Source organism: Paroedura picta, chromosome 12 (assembly GCF_049243985.1).
Source record: "Paroedura picta isolate Pp20150507F chromosome 12, Ppicta_v3.0, whole genome shotgun sequence".
NCBI classification, from domain to species: Eukaryota; Metazoa; Chordata; class Lepidosauria; order Squamata; family Gekkonidae; genus Paroedura; species Paroedura picta.
The window spans coordinates 45,574,845-45,594,348 of NC_135380.1; the positions used below are offsets into that span (position 1 = coordinate 45,574,845).

The 19,504-nt window shown below is 49.1% G+C and overlaps 1 protein-coding gene across 1 annotated transcript in view; it reads left to right on the forward strand.

Moving 5' to 3' along the window:
* The window catches only part of GPR107 (G protein-coupled receptor 107), a 75,105-nt gene extending 65,959 nt beyond the window's left edge, over positions 1–9,146 (forward strand). The window contains exon 18 of the mRNA XM_077304901.1: positions 3,593–9,146. Coding sequence (XP_077161016.1) covers positions 3,593–3,689 — 97 coding nt within the window. The 3' untranslated portion in view covers positions 3,690–9,146. The remainder of the gene's footprint in view (positions 1–3,592) is intronic.
* Positions 9,147–19,504: the final 10,358 nt, after the last annotated feature.

The window sequence follows — 19,504 nt, forward strand, 5'->3', positions numbered from 1 at the left end:
GAAAGCTAAGGAGTTCCAGAAGAACATTTACTTCTGCTTCATTGACTATGCTAAAGCGTTTGATTGTGTGGAGCACAACAAATTGTGGCAAGTTCTTAAAGAGATGGGAATGCCAGAGCATCTTATTTGTCTCTTGAGAAACCTATATGCAGGTCATAGAATCATAGAATCATAGAATCATAGAATCATAGAGTTGGAAGGGGCCATACAGGCCATCTAGTCCAACCCCCTGCTCAACGCAGGATTAGCCCTAAGCATCCTAAAGCATCCAAGAAAAGTGTGTATCCAACCTTTGCTTGAAGACTTCCAGTGAGGGGGAGCTCACCACCTCCTTAGGCAGCCTATTCCACTGCTGAACTACTCTGACTGTGAAAAACTTTTTCCTGATATCTAGCCTATATCGTTGTACTTGAAGTTTAAACCCATTACTGCGTGTCCTCTCCTCTGCAGCCAGCAGAAACAGCATCCTGCCCTCCTCCAAGTGACAACCTTTCAAATACTTAAAGAGGGCTATCATGTCCCCTCTCAACCTCCTTTTCTCCAGGCTGAACATTCCCAAGTCCCTCAACCTATCTTCATAGGGCTTGGTCCCTTGGCCCCAGATCATCTTCGTCGCTCTCCTCTGTACCCTTTCAATTTTATCTACGTTCTTTTTGAAGTGAGGCCTCCAGAACTGCACACAGTACTCCAGGTGTGGTCTGACCAGTGCCGTATAAAATGGGACTATGACATCTTGTGATTTTGATGTGATGCCTCTGTTGATACAGCCCAAAATGGCATTTGCCTTTTTTACCGCTGCATCACACTGCCTGCTCATGTTTAGTTTACAATCCACAAGTACCCCAAGGTCTCGTTCACACACAGTGCTACCTAGAAGCGTATCCCCCATCCAGTAGGCATGCTTTTCATTTTTCTGACCCAGATGCAGAACTTTACACTTATCTTTATTAAATTGCATCTTGTTCTCATTTGCCCATTTTTCCATTGTGTTCAGATCTCGTTGAACTCTGTCTCTATCTTCCGGAGTATTTGCCAGTCCTCCCAATTTGGTGTCATCTGCAAACTTGATGAGTAGTCCCTCCACCCCCTCATCTAGATCATTAATAAATATGTTAAAAAGTACCGGGCCGAGCACCGAACCCTGAGGTACCCCGCTACTCACCTCTCTCCAGTCTGATGAAACACCATTGACAACAACTCTTTGAGTGCGGTTCTCTAACCAATTCCCTATCCACCTAACTATCTGAAAATCCAGATTGCAGTCCTTCAACCTATCCATCAGAACATCAGGTCAAGAACCAAGATTGAGAACCAGGCATGGAATCACTGATTGGTTCAAAATTGAGAAAGGAGTTCAGCAAGGCTGTATACCGTTGCCTTGTTTATTTAACTTGTATGTGGAGCACATCATGAGAAAGGCGGGGTTAGATGAGTCACAATTTGGGATTAAGATTGCAGGGAGAAATATCAACAACCTCAGATATGCAGATGATACCACTCTAATGGCAGAAAATGAAGAGGAACTAAAGAGCCTCATGATGCGGGTGAAGGAAGAGAGTGTAAAAGTTGCGTTGAAACTCAACATCAAAAAATCGAAGATCATGGCATCCGGCCCTCTCAATTCCTGGCAAATTGATGGGGAAGAAATGGAGGTAGTGACAGATTTTATTTTCTTGGGCTCCACGATCACTGCAGATGGACACTGCAGCAAAGAAATTATGCAATATGTGGAGCGAGAACTTCCAGAAGTACAGGCAGGATTTCAAAGAGGCAGAGGAACTAGAGATCAAATTGCCAACATACGCAGGATCATGGAGAAAGCTAGTGAGAACCGGACATGGAATCACTGATTGGTTCAAAATTGAGAAAGTTCAGCAAGGCTGTTTACTGTCGCCTTGCCTATTTAACCTTTATGTGGAGCACATCATGAGAAAGGCGGGGTTAGATGAGTCAAACTGGGATCAAGATTGCAGGGAGAAATATCAAGCAGCTCAGATATGCAAATGATACCACTCTAATGATAGGAAGTGAAGAGGAACTAAAGAGCCTCATGATGCTGGTGAAGGAAGAGAGTATAAAAGTTGCCTTGAAAATCAACATCAAGAAAACGAAGATCATGGCATCCGGCCCTCTCAATTCCTGGCAAATTGATGGTGAAGAAATGGAGGAAGTGACAGATTTTATTTTCCTGGACTCCAAGATCACTGCAGATGGGGACTGCAGCAAAGAAATTAAAAGACGCTTGCTCGTGGGGAGAAAAGCTATGGCAAATCTAGACAGCATCCTAAAAAGCAGAGACATCATCCTGCCAACAAAAGTGCATCTAGTCAAGGCTATGGTCTTCCCAGTTGCAATGTATGGCTGCGAAAGTTGGACCATAAAGAAGGCCGAGCGTCAAAGAATTGAGGCTTTTGAACTCTGGTGCTGGAGAAGACTCTTGCGAGTCCCTTGGACTGCAAGGCGAACAAACCGGTCAGTCCTAGAAGAGATCAGCCCTGACTGCTCCTTAGAAGGCCAGATCCTGAAGATGAAACTCAAATACTTTGGCCACCTCATGAGAAGGAAGGACTCCCTGGAGAAGAGCCTAATGCTGGGAGCGATTGAGGGCAAAAGAAGAAGGGGACGACAGAGAATGAGGTGGCTGGATGGAGTCACTGAAGCAGTCGGTGCAAATTTAAATGGACTCCGGGGAATGGTAGAGGACAGGAAGGCCTGGAGGATCATTGTCCATGGGGTCGCGATAAATCGGACAGGACTTCGCACCTAACAACAACCTTTTATTGTGCATGTGTGCATTCAAGACCCAGCTGATGGGAGCTTAGCCTATTTATGTAAGCTTGATCCTTGCTTAGTAAAATCTAACTGTAAGTAAATTTGCATCTTGCATATAATTTCAGCATCATTTCTCCAAGTCTGAATCTCCTGGCCTGATCCCCAAACTTTTAGCCAGCAGAGGAGTGCTTCAGACTTGGAGCAGGAGGGAGACCAGCCAAGGTCAACCTCACGGATCAGGAGTTCATGTTGCTTGATGCTCTAAATCAAGGCACCTACAGATCTGTTCAATGCAATCTTGAGTTGGCAAAAGAGTGCTTCTAACTCCTACTGCTTGCACTAACTAGAAAGACTTTCAGTTTGTACCTGTCATGTCTGTTGAACTTCATACTCTCCTATAGACCAAGTACCAGCTGTCAGATACAGCAGGCTGGAAAGGCCCAAGAGTTTGGGCATCTTTAAAATTTGGATTCTGGTTCCCTAGACCTCTGGAAACCAAAAAAGAGGGACAATGCTATAAAAATGTGATGCAAGGAAACTTTTGATGTAGGATCCGTTTGAATTTCTCTTTCATGTCATTCCTGTTAAGAAGCAAGATGTTCCCGAAAGGAAGGGAGGTTTCCCCCTAAATGTGCTGGAATTTGCACAGTTCTGTTGGCTCAGTGTCTTCAGTACCCTTCAGTAGTCTCCTGTAACGGGAGACTCCCCTCTCCTTCCCCTCCCTCCTTCTCCCCCACCCATAAGCTGTGCTGCTGGTATTGAAACTTCTCTGTAGACTCTGAGCAAAGTTTCTCTCTCTGTCTCTCTCTCTCTTTTTTAGCGTGACAACTACGGGCGTCATGGAGGGCATGAAGAAAGTCAAGAAGGTGGTTAATGGCTCAGCAGAGTCCCGAGGAGAATGGGAAAGCACCGCTTGAAGGACAGACGGATTCATTTTCTCCCTCCCTCCCACCTCCTCCCTCGCCCTTAGGACAAGGCAGCACTTTCAGATAAACTCTAATTTATTGATCTTTTACTTTCTCAAACAGAAAAGGAGCTTGCTAAGCTTCCTGACATCGAAACTGGAGAATGTAGTGGGGAGGCAGTGGAGAGACAGGGGCAATGTTCTTCAAGAGAGCAAAAGCCCTCCTTCGCCTTTGGCCTCAGTCTGGAGGAATCTGGCTTCTCCCGATGCTGGCGGGACGCTTGGGTGGGGAAGGTGGTGGCAGGCTTTTTTTTAACCTCCTCATTCTCCCTACCCCCCCCCCCCCCTCCACTGTGGAAAGGACAGAAGCCTTGTTTGGAGGTTGGGTTTCAGGGGACGAGACTTCTCAGTGTGGGATGGTAAGATTTGTGTGTGTGCGTGTGTCAGAGCATATATTTTATCAGCTGCCCTCCCTGAGGTACAAACCCTGCTACGTAACCTTGCTTGCCAGGAAGTTAACAGAGTTTTATGGGCATGAGGATTGGGGGGGAGATCTTTCATGATTTTTTTGTAAACTTCTGCAGAGAGAAGGCATTGCACTCTCACTGCCTTTAAAAGAAATGGTTTGGGGACCAGGGAGCTTTCCGACCTCAGCATATGAATGGGGACTCTTGAGACCAAGCAGGCAGCTGGGTAATGTAGTCACCTTCCCTTCTGCCTCTGAATCTCATGAGTCAAATACCTGATCCTGTCAATTCTATGCATTGCTTGTAGTTTCTGAATTTGTGCAATCAAATGGGATCAGGCTGCAATTGTGTGCCTCCCTCCCCCTTCCCCACTTTCTTTGTAAGGCACAGAAGTTAGCAATTCTGACTTCAAATACCCCTAATGGCACACACGCACACACACACACACCAAGCCCTGTTGCTCTGGAGCTTCCTAGCGGGCGGATCGGTGAAACAGTTGCATTCCTGGAGGACCTACCTGTCAAATGCCGAATCACTCTCCAAAAGGAGCCTGCTCTGCCAAAAGTGGCCAGGTGCCAGAGGACTCGAGGGCCAGGTCTCGGGGTCCAAGCCCCATCTGGCCTCCCAAAGAGAAGAAGAAAAGGCAGCAAGGATTCCCCTGGTCACCTTTCTGTGCTGATTGTTTGCCAAACCGTAGCTGGCAGGGGGTTTTGGGACATTCTGGACAGAACAGGTCTCCTGAAGGAACCTTTTGCTGTTCTTGTTGGACTGAGGAAATGAGGGAGTAGAGGAGAAGCCTGGGCCCCTGTGAGCAGAAGGCCTGTCACAGCTGTGCTTGGCAGGAGAGGATGGGGATGGGCCCTGGAGAGGGGGGGGGGACACAGTGGATCTGCACAACTTGGACAAGGGGCCTCGTTGTGAACTCCTGGGGGCATGATTGCGGTCCCTTTATTGTGAGCCAAAGAAACCTCCATGGGCTTGGTTGGGGGTGGGAGGGTTAATTGTAGATGGTTAGTCCAGGGGTAGTCAACCTGTAGTCCTCCAGATGTCCATGGACTACAATTCCCATGAGCCCCTGCCAGCGTTTGCTGGCAGGGGCTCATGGGAATTGTAGTCCATGAACATCTGGAGGACCACAGGTTGGCTACCCCTGTTAGTCAACTAAGGTGAAGCTTTTAGCAGCCAGTTGGACACCCAAATGTGGTTTTGGAATACCACCCCTGTAGGTATTCTCAGAGCTGGCCCAGTCAAAGGCCTCTAGCATACCGCCAGCTGTCCAAGAGGCAGTCCCCCCGCCCGGTGGACCAACAATATTGTAAAAAGCAGGTCCTGGAACAGGTCTTTCTCCCTGTGTAATCCTGGCAGGAGCTAGCAAGGCCACTTCGGCAGCCCAAAGCATCTGGACCGAGCTCCCTCCTCACAGAGGAAGCAAGACTGGTCATTCCCCCCTCCCTCTGCGCTTGCAGTCTCTCCATCGGGGATGCTAGCACTCAGGGCCTTAGGATTTGCCGGCCCCCCGGTTCTGCCATGCTGGAAGCCGTTGCCCTCCTTTGGGAGGGCAGCCAGAAGAAGGCATCAGCTGGACATCTCGGCATTGTCAGGTGCTGTGTGGCTCAGAGGGGAGGGCGGTCTTCAGCGGTTCTTGGCCCAACCACCAAGAGTGCTGGCGGTGTTAAGGAGCCAGGGCCCTCCATTGGCACCCTCCCCGAGTCCATCCTGCCACAAATGATTATGGGCACCCTGGCCCCGCCCTCGTGGGGCCTCTCTAGCAAGCATGAAGCTTGGTGGTGGCAAATATGGAGCCTGCTGCAGGGCAGAGTCTTGGTGCTACAAGACCGAGATCAGTGAGATCAGTGGTCGTTCCTGGTCCCCCTTGGAGCTCTTTTTAATGGTAGGAAGCAGCAGGGGAAAGGGGGGGGTTGGGGTCAGGGGGTTAACCCTTCCCCCCCCCCACTCTGTTTTCTCAGCTGGAAAGTGTGCTCTCTGCCCTAACAAGTTGCTGATCCCCCCTGGGGATGGGGGGAGAGTCAGATACCCATATTGCACCTCTCTTTTCACTGCCCTCTCCCCCCCCCCCATTTGCAGATGTCACCACTAATGGCACAGGCAGAAAGAGCTTAAGTCTGTCCCATTCAAACTGGGAGGGGGGCCGGCTGGCTGGCCGGCCTTGTTTTGAGGCTCCGTTTTAGGTCAGCATGCTAATGGGAGGAGTTGGTGTTGGTTCTCCAATGGGGCTGGCCCAGATGACAGGGCTGGAAGTTGTCCCAGCTGTCCACAGCAAGTCTTCAGGGGACGGCAGAGAGAATTCTGTAATGGAATTTTGTAACAACATTTCTTGCTGATCTGTCTCTGGCTCAGAGGGGCCCCTCCCATCAAGCACGGCCTTGGGCTGATCCACACACACACCCCTGGAGCACAGACGGATCTGCCGCCTAGGACAAGCCTCCAGTCAATTATTCTCTCCACCCTGGAGAAGGCTCCTTGGCCACTGGTGCTTGCAGCACCCCCTAAGCTAGCACGCTCCTCCGTTCCATTCAGGGAGTTCTGCAGGCCCCATCTGCTGCCGCCTCCTCTTCCCACTCAGTTGCATTATCCATTGCATGGAGCTCTGCATGGGCACCCCCATTTTGGCCCCCACTCCATGACCCAGGCCTATCTTGGGAGTATGTTTGCGTGAGGATTTGGTGCATTGCAGCATTTTCAGACTGCTCATGTGTACAAAACACTCCTTTTTGCCCCCCCCCCCCCCGTGAGAACAATATATGGTGAGGAAGCCTCCTGTGTGTTCTCCGTGGAACATCCCTCTGCATGAAGCAGTGGGCTGTGAGTCAGATTCCAGCAGGGGCCAAGGAGAAACCCTCAGAGTGTCTTGAGCTCTTTTAACTTTCCCTTCTTTCCTGGTTCCCTTCTGAAGTGGGTGAAAGCAACTGAGGAAGAGAGACTCTGGCAGCTGTTTGGCCTGTTCCACCAATGTTCCCGACTTTCTAAGCATGATATCTAAAAGAATAACCCCCCCCCCCAAAAAAAAACCCACAATCTCTTCTGGGCAGTGACCAATTGCCACTGCAGTTGTGTGTGTTGCTATCAGTACCTTGCAAGAGACTGGCTGCATATCCACATCCATCTGCCACAAGTTTGCTCATAACTTCTGCTTGCCACAGTCTCTCTCCCCTGTGCCACCCAGCTGCCCTTCCTGCAGATTGAGGCCGGGGGAGCAGCAGTGAGAGAAGCCCCAGGGACAGCCCTGCTGGCCTCACAGGTCCTCCCTGCAGGATCTTGGCTGTGATGCTGGGGAGAAAAATGCATTGGAGCTGAACAGCAGTTCCTGTGATCCAGGCCAGCTGGCCCTTGCATTTGCCCAGCAAGTGGCCCCAGGGGCAGGGGTCAGCCCAGAAGGGGCCTAGCAGCCACTGGGGCACCAAGGCATGGCCTCGCCCACTGCCTTCTAGGCTGCCTGCAGCAGCACCCAAGGGAGTGATACCCCCAAGGGAGCTTCCTCTTGAATGCTCTTCTCCCAGTGACCAGTGCAGAAAACATCCTTGTCATCTTAGCGGGGCACCCTTGATTTCTTTCTACCTGGACTTCATATCTTGTGTATGTGTGGGCTGACTCGAGTTGCTCTCCTGCTCACTGCAGGCATGAATTCCTTTCAGCAGCCTCCAGCATTCCGGGAAAGTGAAACTCGGGGGAGACCCCTTGCAGTCCTTGTGCCTGCTGGGGGGGGGCCCTCTGAGGGCTGCTGTGATGCCCGCCTCCCACTGGGAAGGGCAGCATCTGTTGGTGGGGGTCTTTGAAGGCAGTCTTACACCACAGGCACTGAGAGTTGCTTTCTGTATGCTGGTTGCAGCATCTTCAGGCTGGCGGTGTGCTCTGGGCCATGGACTGGGTTGGTTCCATTCTCCCAGCCTCATTGCTATATTCGTAAGTAGGATTCCTTTAGTCCACTTTAAGTTGCTCCTTTCTTCCCTGTGACCTTGGAAGGCTTTGTAAATTGCATCAATTGGTTGGGGGGTCCTGGGCAAGTCCAGGGGAGGGGTCCTTGGCCTGAGATGCATGCTTGAGCACCACACTTTCTGGCAGGTGCGTGTAGCCCAGTAAGGTGGCCTGTGAGTTTTCTGAGCAGTTGTTGGGAAAGGTGGCATCTACAGCTACCTAAGAGATTTCAGGGTCTCTTTTCTAAGAAGTATCCCTTTAAGCATCTGTCCCTTTATGTAGATGGGAGCGGGCCCTGGAATTCTCATTTCTTGTTTTAGAGAAATGCTCTGGAATCTACCCCCTCCATCCACAGGGCAGGACTCAAGAGGCATTTCTGGGCCGTCATTGCTAGCGGGGTCTGCTTTGGCTCAGTTCGGCTGCCTCGGCAATCACCGTGGCCCAAGGCGTGGAGAGGAACGGCGGCGTGCCTCATGTAGAACTCTGTACCTGCATGCGGCCACCGTGCCACCGCTACCCCTCCTCTCTGCGGCGCTGGCCTCCTACGTACCGCTTGGGGCTTCAGTGATCGCCGAGCAGGAGCGCACAACCCTGTGGGGACTCCTGTGGCGAGGCCATTTCTGGGAGGTCAGCAGCAGAGGAGACCTGCCGGGCTTGCCTCTGAACTTCTTCTCTGGCCAGAGGCCTCGGGCACCACAGGCAGCGCCGTAGGGCTGTTCTCCCTCCAAGGTATTGTTCAGGCATCGCGAAGGGCTTTCGGGGGCAAACGTGCTGCTCTCTTAGCAGGATCTGAATGCGAATCCCACTTTCCGGAAGGCAGGAGGGTCTCTCTGCCAGGGACATCGGGACATCTGCTGGTTCCTTGTTTGCGGCCAGGGGAGGGGGGGCAAAGTGAATTTCTCCGTGTGTTTAGTTCTTTTTTAAATTTCCTTTTGTTAAAATATATATATATATAAAATGACAGTATTTATGTAAAGGGGAGCAATACCAATCAGGGGACTTTCTGGCTATGTAATGTGGTTTTCCTGCTGTGGAACAGGTGTACAAAATAAAGACTTGGATGACCAGGCTCCTTTGTGTGCTGCTGTCTAATGGCCTCCCTCCTGAGAGCGGGACGTGGGTTGGGCGCTGGAGGGCGGGGCCAGCAGCAGCAGCAGCTCACGTCTATTTATAGGAGACAGAAGAAGTCGGGGCCGGCTGTGAATGCGGCCCTGTGGGGTGGGCGGAGGGCAGGCAGGATAACACAATTGAACCTTTCCCTCTGATCTGCTAGCTTTTGGCCTGCCTGGTGGGTTTTTGTCTCCCCCCCCCCCTTTTTGACAGATGAAATTCCTTCCCCAAAGGGCAGCAAAGAGGAAGCCTCGACCAAGGACACAAGCTGTAAGGGCAGGTTAAGGGGGCAGGCCTGGTGCAACTGCTCCGGATCCCGCAGCGTGGCATTGTGGTTAAAAGTGGCAACTTCTAATCTGGACAGCTAGGTTTGATTCCCCACTCCTCCACGTGCAGCCAGCTGAATAATCACATGCAGCCAACTGTAAGACCCCTTCAGGCAGGGAAAAGCAGGGTATAAAAACCAACTCTGTTTTCCACTCCCTGCTTCCTTCAGGTCTGCTGCTGCATCATGGGGATCACTGTGACAGCTCTCTGTGGCAAGTATTTGTGTGTTGTTCTCCCCCCCCCCCCCCAGCGACCTGTACACCAGGAGTAAAGACAGAGAACTGCTAGTGAGAGTCCCCCCTTCCATCTCCACACCTGGTGCATCTCCTTTTTTCCTCAGGGTGGTCCAGACCTATTTCTGCTTTGGGTACTAAGACCTGCCTTCCTGCTTCCATTCCATTTGGAGGGTTTGTGCTCATGGGAACTTTGCTGGCTTCAACCTGAGCTGTTAAGAAAAAAAGCCCAACCATCATGGCTCTTGGTATTTCCTGACAAAGGGCACAAAGGATTCGTTTCCTGGCATCCCCAGACGGGGACAGTGGCCAAATTAGTACCCACAGAGGGAGGAAGAGCAATTGAGTGGAGGCTACAGGGAATTTTGCCCAGCGTGACAAAGCACTCACCCAGCCGTTATGCTGGCCTGTCCCCTGGTTTTTTGCCGCAGGATGGCTCTCCTGACCTTTTTCCATGACAGCCTTTGCCCTGCTCTCCCCTCTGTTTTCCCCAAGATTTGTGGAACAGGAAGTCAAAACTTCCTGCCAGTTTTTTTTTACTTATCAATCATTGTCATGTGGCGAAATCTCCTCAATCATCTCACAGCACCATCTCGTTGCATTTGAGCACCCCCCCAGTCCAAAATTTAATTTAATTACCATGGTAGTGTTGTAACGTGAAACTAGTAGCACAAGCAAGGGGATTTAAAAACATGGGTTGTTTTGTTGCATCATTCCCACACAAACACACACACATGCAGACTGTCCCTGGCCTCACTAAAACCAAGTTGAATCCTAAAGAAGGAAAGGTGCTAACCAAACTTGGCAGCAGATGGGGGATGGGTCGCTATCACATTGCAATATGATTGTACAGTTTGGGGTTTTTTTTTTAAGGCTTTTGAGAGTAGATGACAGAAGTGATGCTGCGGGCAGGGGGGGGGCGCGTTGGAGCAATGCCCAACTTACAGTTGGCCCGGCACCAACATATACCCCATTGTATGCTGCGGCAAAAAGTTGCAGAGCAGTTGAGGGGGCAAGTTGGGCCAGCCCTGGGACCAGGAACTAGTCTGCACACAATAGATAATGCACTTTCAATGCACTTTAGAAGTAGATTTTCCTGTTCCGCACAGGACAATCCAGCCACCAAAGCACATTGAAAGTGCATTATCCTAGGTGTGCAGGATGGGCCCTGGTTTGATTCCATGTGTTACAAAAGGAAAAGGACAAAAAAGACAAGCAGTGATCTCACAAATCAGGTGTGCTGAAGAGATCTGAGAGGAAACAATTTTTTGAGGCAAACATGGTGGAGAAAGGAATAGGTCAATTTGGTGTGGAATGGGCAGGCCACAATGCCAGTCCTTGTGAGGCTGGACTTCTGCGACTGGCTCAGTGGTCTTTGCACGGCATGGAAAGGTCCCCAGTTCAATCCCCGGCATCTCCAGTCACAGGGGTCAGGTGTCTGTGTGTGTGTGTGGGGGGGGGGAATGTGAAAGACATCTGGAGACCCTGGCACCTGCTGCCAACCCAAGGAGACAGGACAGACTTCTGTGGGCCGAGGTTCTGCTTCAGTAGATTGACCCTTGGTGTGTCTGCCCTTTCCTCATGCAAACCTAGAATGAACTGGGCTGTGATTCAGTGCTGGAGACATGTTTTGAATGTCAGTTCTGCACCAGCATAAGCTCATAGTTATGTTTGTGGCTGTCTGCAGTGCCTCTTACATGTTGAGCACACACATCTCTGGATGCAACAGCTGCCTCTGAGGCCTTCCTTCCCGACTGAAGGGCCCCCTTGAAAACCCGGACATACAACTGTCTGCTCTTGTCTTCACTGACAAATCTTTATTTGGAAGGCCTCCCTTGGATACGCCGTGTGGCTTGGCGAATTCTTTGCCCTGATAACGGTCTCAGCTAGAGCTGCAGACTGGAGGCCAGCTTCCCTGAATGTGTGTAAGATCCATTAGGGACAGGGATGAGATAGGGGCCCCCTCTTGGCACCTGCAATCCCCGGGGGGGGGGTGCAGTTATAAATACCCTTCTTTTCCTCAAGCCCTCTGCTCAGGCACACTTAGCTACCTTCTTTGGTCTCCAGGATCTGCCAGTGAGGAATTGCAGTTGCAAGCTCCCACTGACCAATCTAAGGAGGCTTTGTGTATTTGCATATTAATTACCACCCTAGAGCGGGCATAATAAAACTGCGGCCCTCCAGATGTCCATGGACTACAATTCCCATGGGAATTGTAGTCCATGGACATAGAATCATAGAATCATAGAATCATAGAGTTGGAAGGGGCCATACAGGCCATCTAGTCCAACCCCCTGCTCAACGCAGGATCAGCCCTAAGCATCCTAAAGCATCCAAGAAAAGTGTGCATCCAACCTTTGCTTGAAGACTGCCAGTGAGGGGGAGCTCACCACCTCCTTAGGCAACCTATTCCACTGCTGAACTACTCTGACTGTGAAATTTTTTTTCCTGATATCTAGCCTATATCGTTGTACTTGAAGTTTGAACCCATTACTGTGTCCTCTCCTCTGCAGCCAACAGAAACAGCATCCTGCCCTCCTCCAAGTGACAACCTTTCAAATACTTGAAGAGGGCTATCATGTCCCCTCTTAACCTCCTTTTCTCCAGGCTGAACATTCCCAAGTCCTTCAACCTATCTTCATTGGGCTTGGTCCCTTGGCCCCAGATCATCTTCGTCGCTCTCCTCTGTACCCTTTCAATTTTATCTACGTCCTTCTTGAAGCTCATGTTTAGTTTACAATCCACAAGTACCCCAAGATCCCATTCACATACAGTGTTACCTAGAAGCGTATCCCCCATCCAGTAGGCATGCTTTTCATTTTTCTGACCCAGATGCAGAACTTTACACTTATCTTTATTAAATTGCATCATGTTCTCATTTGCCCATTTTTCCATTGTATTCAGATCTCGTTGAACTCTGTCTCTATCTTCCAGAGTATTTGCCAGTCCTCCCAATTTGGTGTCCTTCTGCAAACTTGATGAGTAGTCCCTCCACCCCTCATCTAGATCATTAATAAATACGTTAAAAAGTACCGGGCCGAGCACCGAGCCCTGAGGTACCCCGCTACTCACCTCTCTCCAGTCTGATGAAACACCACTGACAACAACTCTTTCAGTGCGGTTCTCTAATCAATTCCCTATCCACTTAACTATCTGAAAATCCAGATTGCAGTCCTTCAACTTATCCATCAGAACATCATGGGGAACCTTGTCAAAAGCTTTACTAAAATCCAAGTAAATGACATCAACCGAATTTCCACAATCCAGCAAACCTGTTACTTGGTCAAAAAGGAAACCAGGTTGGTCTGACAGGACCTGTTGGAGACAAATCCATGCTGACTTCCTTGGATCACCAAATTGTCCTCCAGATGTTTGCAGGTCAGACTCACTGGTCTGTAGTTTCCCGGGTCATCCTTCCTCCCTTTTTTGAAGATCGGAATAACGTTTGCTCTCTTCCAGTCCTCCGGGACATCTCCAGTCCTTAAAGAGGTCCTGAAGATGATGGACAAGGGTTCTGCAAGTTCTCCGGAAAGTTCTTTGAGCACTCTCAGGTGCATTTCATCCGGCCCAGGGGATTTGAACTCATCCAGTGCTAAATGCCTCTCGACAACCTCTCTATCCATGTTAACCTGCCACCCAGACACTATCCTTTGGCTACTACCATCTCTAGATGTGCCTAAACCCTTTGACCTGTGGGAAAAAACAGATGTAAAATAGGCACTAAGCCTTTCTGCTTTCTCTGCATCTTCCGTTAGAGTTTGTCCATCTGCACCCAATGGTCAGAAATGGTCAGAACTGGTTCCTCCCATGTTTCTCCATCCTCCATCAGCCCCATTCTACAGGCTGGGGATTCTGTGTGGCAATACTGGTCTGGGAGGCTTACTCCTTCAGGACAGTCACAGCACCGAAGAACCCAGGCACTGAATATGCAGGCTTGGCCACCTAGTTTGTGTACTGCCTGCCTAATGCACCTGCTAATGTGATCCTTAAATGTTCCCCTTATAATGTTCCCCATCTCAAAGGAATTCTGTGAGGACATGGTCACTTCTCCGTAGGGTCCCCACCTCCTTCACCTCATCCACCAACTCTTGCCTGTTGGTCAGTATTAAGTCCAGTATAGCTGAACCTCTTGTGGGTTCATCTACCATCTTTAAACCACCCGTGGCGCCGCGGGCGCCGTCGACTAAATAAAAGAGTAAGGGCTGTTGGGGAGGAGTTAGGGCGGGCCCTGTCCGGGATAAAAACTCGGAGGGTCCTCCAGCCGGCCTGCTCCTCTTCCTGCTTCTCCCGGCCGCTGGAGCGGCCAGGAGAAGCCACAGCCATCGCCCCCAGTGAGTTAGGGCCCACTCCGCCTTCTCCTCCGCCAGCCGCCGTCGCCTCAACAACCACCCCTCGCAGCCGGCCCGCACACAACTGAGGGCCTGCCGCCCGCACCCGCCACACGGACCTGTGGCTGAGGCGGCGCCACCCCCAACGAGCACCGGTCACCCACCTTCCCACGCTGCAAAGAGCAGCCGGCCCCGCCAGCTGCTCCAGCACCAACAAGACTTCGTCCACCGGCCCACACCGCCACGAGCAGCACGCCATGTTAGCCGCGCTACTGCCCGCCGTTTGGGACTTGGGGAGGATGGGTGGGGTGGGGGCCGGCCTTCTCTCACCCCCGGGAGCGGCCTTGCTGCAGCGAGGCCGCTCCCGAGGGTGAGAGAATGCCGTTAGGGACTTGGGAAGGTTGGAGGGGGCCGGAGCCGCCTTTCTCTCGCCCCCAGGAGCGGCCTCGCTGCAGTGAGAGGAGAGGAGGCCGGCTCCTAGCACCCATTTTATTGCTGAATAAAATGGGCTTTATTTCTAGTTTGATAAATGAAATTGTCAGCCAGGCAGGTCAGAAAGTTGCATGACTGGGGATACTTTGCAAAGTTTGTTTCCCAGCACACATCTGGGAAATTGAAGTCACCCGTGATGACAAGGTCCTGGCGCTTGGATATTTTCTCAAGCTGCTCACAAAGTGCAGCATCCACATCCTCTCGTTGGTCAGGTGGTCGGTAGGAGACACCAACCACCACACTGTTTGTTTTCCCCTTGCTTATTTTCACCCAGATCCTTTCCACTGTAGATATGCTCTCCTTCACTAGAATTTCCTGACAGGTAAGCCCTTTCCTCACATACCGTGCCACTCCTCCACCTCTTCGATCTATTCTGTTTTTTTCTGAACAGTTCATATCCATCCACCATTACATTCCAGTCATGAGAATCATTCCACCAAGTTTCTGTGTTGCCTACTAGATCATACCTTTCCATCAGCATGAGAAGTTCCAGCTCTTCCTTCTTATCGCCCATGCTTCGGGCGTTAGTATCAAGACATCTGAATCCTTTTACTTTTGGTTCCCTATGAGCTGGCCTTGCCGGTTGGGCTGCCACCGATCGCTCTCCTACCTTACACTCCCTATGTTGATTGTCTCCTAAAGCTCTCCTGATGAATCTCCCCAGGTTCCTGCCAAACACATTCTTTTCCAGCTTCGATAAGTGTAGTCCATCAGGTGCTAGTAGGCCTTCCTCAAGAAAGCCTATCCCATGGTCCCAGAAACCAAATCTCTCCTGCCGGCACCAACTACACAGCCACCGATTCACCTCCATTATCTTCCTCTCCCAACGCATTCCTCTTCCCTTGACAGGCAAGATTGAAGAGAATACCACTTGGGCCCCCATTTGCTTGAGCTTCCTCCCCAGATCTAGATAGTCTTTTTTAATAGGAGCGACGGTATTCAGGGACATGTCATTCGTTCCCACATGGACCATCACAAATGGGTAGCGATCCGTAGATTTGAGGAGTTTCGGCAGCCATTCTGAAACAAGCAACACACCTCTTGGGCAAGCAACACACCTCTTGGGTTAGGGGGTCGGGCCCAGCCACATGGCGATCCATTCCTCTTAGCAGGGAGTCTCCAATTACCAGTACTCTCCTTTTTTTTTTTTTCTGCTCAACTCCATTTCCTTCTATCCCCGTGGCCTCTTCACTTTGTCTTAGACTTTGTTTTGGGACCTCTTCCCTTGTTGACCCTTGCACCTCCTCTGCAAGGGCCTGAAATCTATTCTGGAACTCCACAGGCCCCGAGAACTGTCGTGCTTTACGCCGTTGAGTCTTTTCCCGAACTGTCTGCAGAGGCTCCGTAGTGAGGTCAATCTCCTTATCCTCTTCAGGACTGGTTGTATCCTCTTTATTCCAAGTTGCAGGGCTCTGGTCTATGAACTCCTCCCCTTTCTTACTTTGGGTCAGAGTAATAATGCTGTCTTCTAATCCCCTAATCCTTTCCTCCAAAAGTCTTACCAGCTTACACTTGGGGCAGATGTAGTCCATCTTGTCTTCTGGGAGGAAGGTAATCATGTCACACTCACTGCAGATGATGGGATGAGTGTCCTGGAGGTCCATTGTAAGTTCTAGGCAGTGCAAGTACTAGGGAAATATAATCTACTGATTCTAATTACTCATCCAAGAACCCCAGGCTAAGAGCCACACGCGCCTCTGGCGAGGAGCAGCCATTTTAAATCCTCCCAGCAATTACCTCACCCAGTCAGCACAATAGCCTCACCTGGTCAGCAGAAACACTCCCCAGTAGCTCTCTTCACGTGCTCTCAGTTGTCTGACATCTGGAGGGCTGCAGTTTTACTACCCCTGCCCTAGAGACTTAGGGGGGGAAAGCAGCTTTTATTCACACATCCCCCCCCCCAGCTAAAATTCTAACCATAAAATATGCTGGAATATGATGTTTGTACGTCATCTTTCCCAGAAGTAATGCTCCTGGCCACAGGTGCTGAACAAACATGGACATCTGGAGGGCTGCAGTTTTATTACCCCTGCTCTCTAAGGTGATAAGCCACATCAGTGATAATGCTCACCTTTTTATATGGCTTTTCTGAATGTTCAAAGTGCTTTCCTTCAGTTATTTTTGTAATCTTTACAACAACCCTTCAAGGTAGGTCAGCATATCTCTACAGGATAGATAATCTGTGAGAGGAAAAGCTTTCACTGAGAGAATAGCTCCACTGTGGGACTTCCGGGAGCTACTAACGAGGTAGGACGCATGGCGGCTCTCTCTCTACTGAGGATTATAACATTAACAGCTGAGACTTTTATCTAATTCTTAATTGAGTCAGTACAGTGATATGATTTTAGGAGCTCCGTCTTCTGCTTTGGAATTTTAACTATTTGTTTCGTCTAGCTGAGCACAAAGATAAGGACTCCCTACCGAGACCTTCTTACCTCTCGTTCACGCTCTCCACCCCACCCACGTATGCCGTAAAACCTTGCAAGACCTTGCAAAACGTCTATAGAAAATATTTCTGGAAGCTAAGTCTGGAAGTTTGAATACCGGAAGATATTAGTAGTTGCTGACTTGTAGCAGGATATTTTACTTTAATGAGCACTGCAATGGGTGGAAGTAAGAGGAGAAGAAACGCAGAGGGGGATAGCCAAGAGGAGGAGGTGGTTTTGCCAGCTAACAAGCAAAAGAAAATTGATTATTTTTTTAAAAAGAAAGGATCTACAACATTTAACGTGCCAGTCTCAAATCACCATTCGACCTTGTCAGTAAGGCAAGACAACCCGAGCGGACCACAACCTCAAATTGAGAGGAAGATTGGGAATGAGAAGCCCGAAATTAGCTATGAGGAGATAAGCTCTGAGGAGACTGGAGCCAGCTTAATAGCAAGATATGCAACTCTGACCGCAAGTACTGTATCGAGTATTTTTGATATGGTAGGTGATATCAAAAAGGATTTGAGAGATCTCTCTCTAAAAATTGAATCATTAATAAATGTGGTACAGTCAAAACAAGGAAGTAATGCCCAGTACTTCACTAAGCCATTAGAGAAGAAGCCTGGACGTATTGGTTGGTCAACAGCTCAGACTATCCAACCACTGTCTCATATCCAGAAGCTTATTCTCCAAAAAGAAAAAATTTGCCTGACAGTCTGCCCACTTGGAGGATTCCTACCACCATGGGCCCCTCTAAGAATAGCAATAAGACATCTGAGCAACATCTTAAGGAGACCACTATATTCCATCAACCTGATTGCAACGGAGTTGCTAAACAGCCCGAAACAAACAACAAAAGTAGTATTAACTTTTAGCTCTGCAGCTATCCCTAGGCTGTTGATGAGGCAGAAGGAAAGGCTAACTAGGATGGGGCTGTTCCCTTGTAGGGTATTTAAGAACATTGACATCATGCCTCTTTTAATCTATAAACATCAGCTGAAAGAAGAATCAGTCTTGAAACATATCCCAGCAGCTTCGAATAAAAATTTATCAGAACAGTCACTGACTAATCAAAGTAAAAATAATGGACAAAAAGAGACAGAGAGTGGGACATTTTATCTGGAAAACTCGATAGAAGAAGATCTTTTAAAGTCTTTTGGAAAACTGCCCAAGGTTGAACAGGATGCAATAACATCACGCTTGAAGGATCTTGGGGCTAAATTAGAAGAAGTAGCGACCAGTGTAAATAGAATGGAAACGGCCTATACAACCCCTTATGAAAATGTTAGTACAATGAAGGAATCAGTTCAGCCCATTGATGTGAATCTGGATGTGCCTTCCATACATAAGAACACCAGTGATTGTGTTGGACAACTACCCCAGATGCTGCTTAATAATAATTCGCCACAGAAACATCAACACATCATGGGGAACGAACCTTTGCCACCAAAGAATGGATGTGTTTTCAATGATCAAGATGGTCAACTGGATCTTATCACTTTGGACTGACTAGATAAGCAAGAACTGAGGGAAGAGGTTGTGGGAGGGCAGGACCTTACCTTGATATCATGGAACACCAGAGGTTGGATTAATAGGAAAACTGATCCACAAGTCTCCAAGTTTCTTAACATCTTTGATGTTATCATGGTTCAGGAGACATGGCTTCTAAATTCCCCATATTTACCTGGCTATAAGTCATTTGATCTTCCAGCACAGGCTTCTTTGCATGGTAGAGCAAAAGGGGGGCTAGCCATTTTAGTGTCCACTCAGCTAACGATAAAATCAGAATCATTGTCTAATTTTGGACAGCTAGCCATGGCTGTGATCTTGTCATTCCAACAGATGAAATACTTGCTTGTAAATGTATACTTTCCCCCAGGGGGAACAAAAGCAGAAGTGGAGGCTTCCTGGGAGGGCTTTGAGAACTATGTAAGTCAACTAATGCATGCTCATCCCCTTGCACGTTTTATACTTGGAGGAGACTTCAATGCTAGGATGGGTTATGATGATTGTGCCCTATATGCTGGCTATAATTTACATGTACCTGAAATTGACACACCTGAGCCTTTACTCGCAAGAGTGTTCAAAGACACCAAATACAACTATGCTGGACTTATGCTGGCTCAGATGGCACATAGATTGGATTTAGTTATTTTAAATGGTGCAGCAATTGAGGACCATCCAGCGGAGTTTACATTTTGGGCTGGGGATAAAATGAGTACAATTGATTATATAATTGTCTCTAAAAATCTGATACAAGTTCTGAGGTCATTTGAGGTTTCATCCTTCTACGATAGTGACCATTTTCCCTTAGTAATATCCTGTACTCTTCCATTCAATCGGCTTCGGCTAACCCAGTGCTTTGAGGGGCTTGCAGCTGATGAGAACTGTCTACCAAGAATTAAATGGAACATCAAGACAGACAAAATAATTAATGATCTGTTTAGCCTAACATCTTTTATTAACAAAACAAAAGAATTTCTCTCTAACTCTGAAAGTACCTCAATCC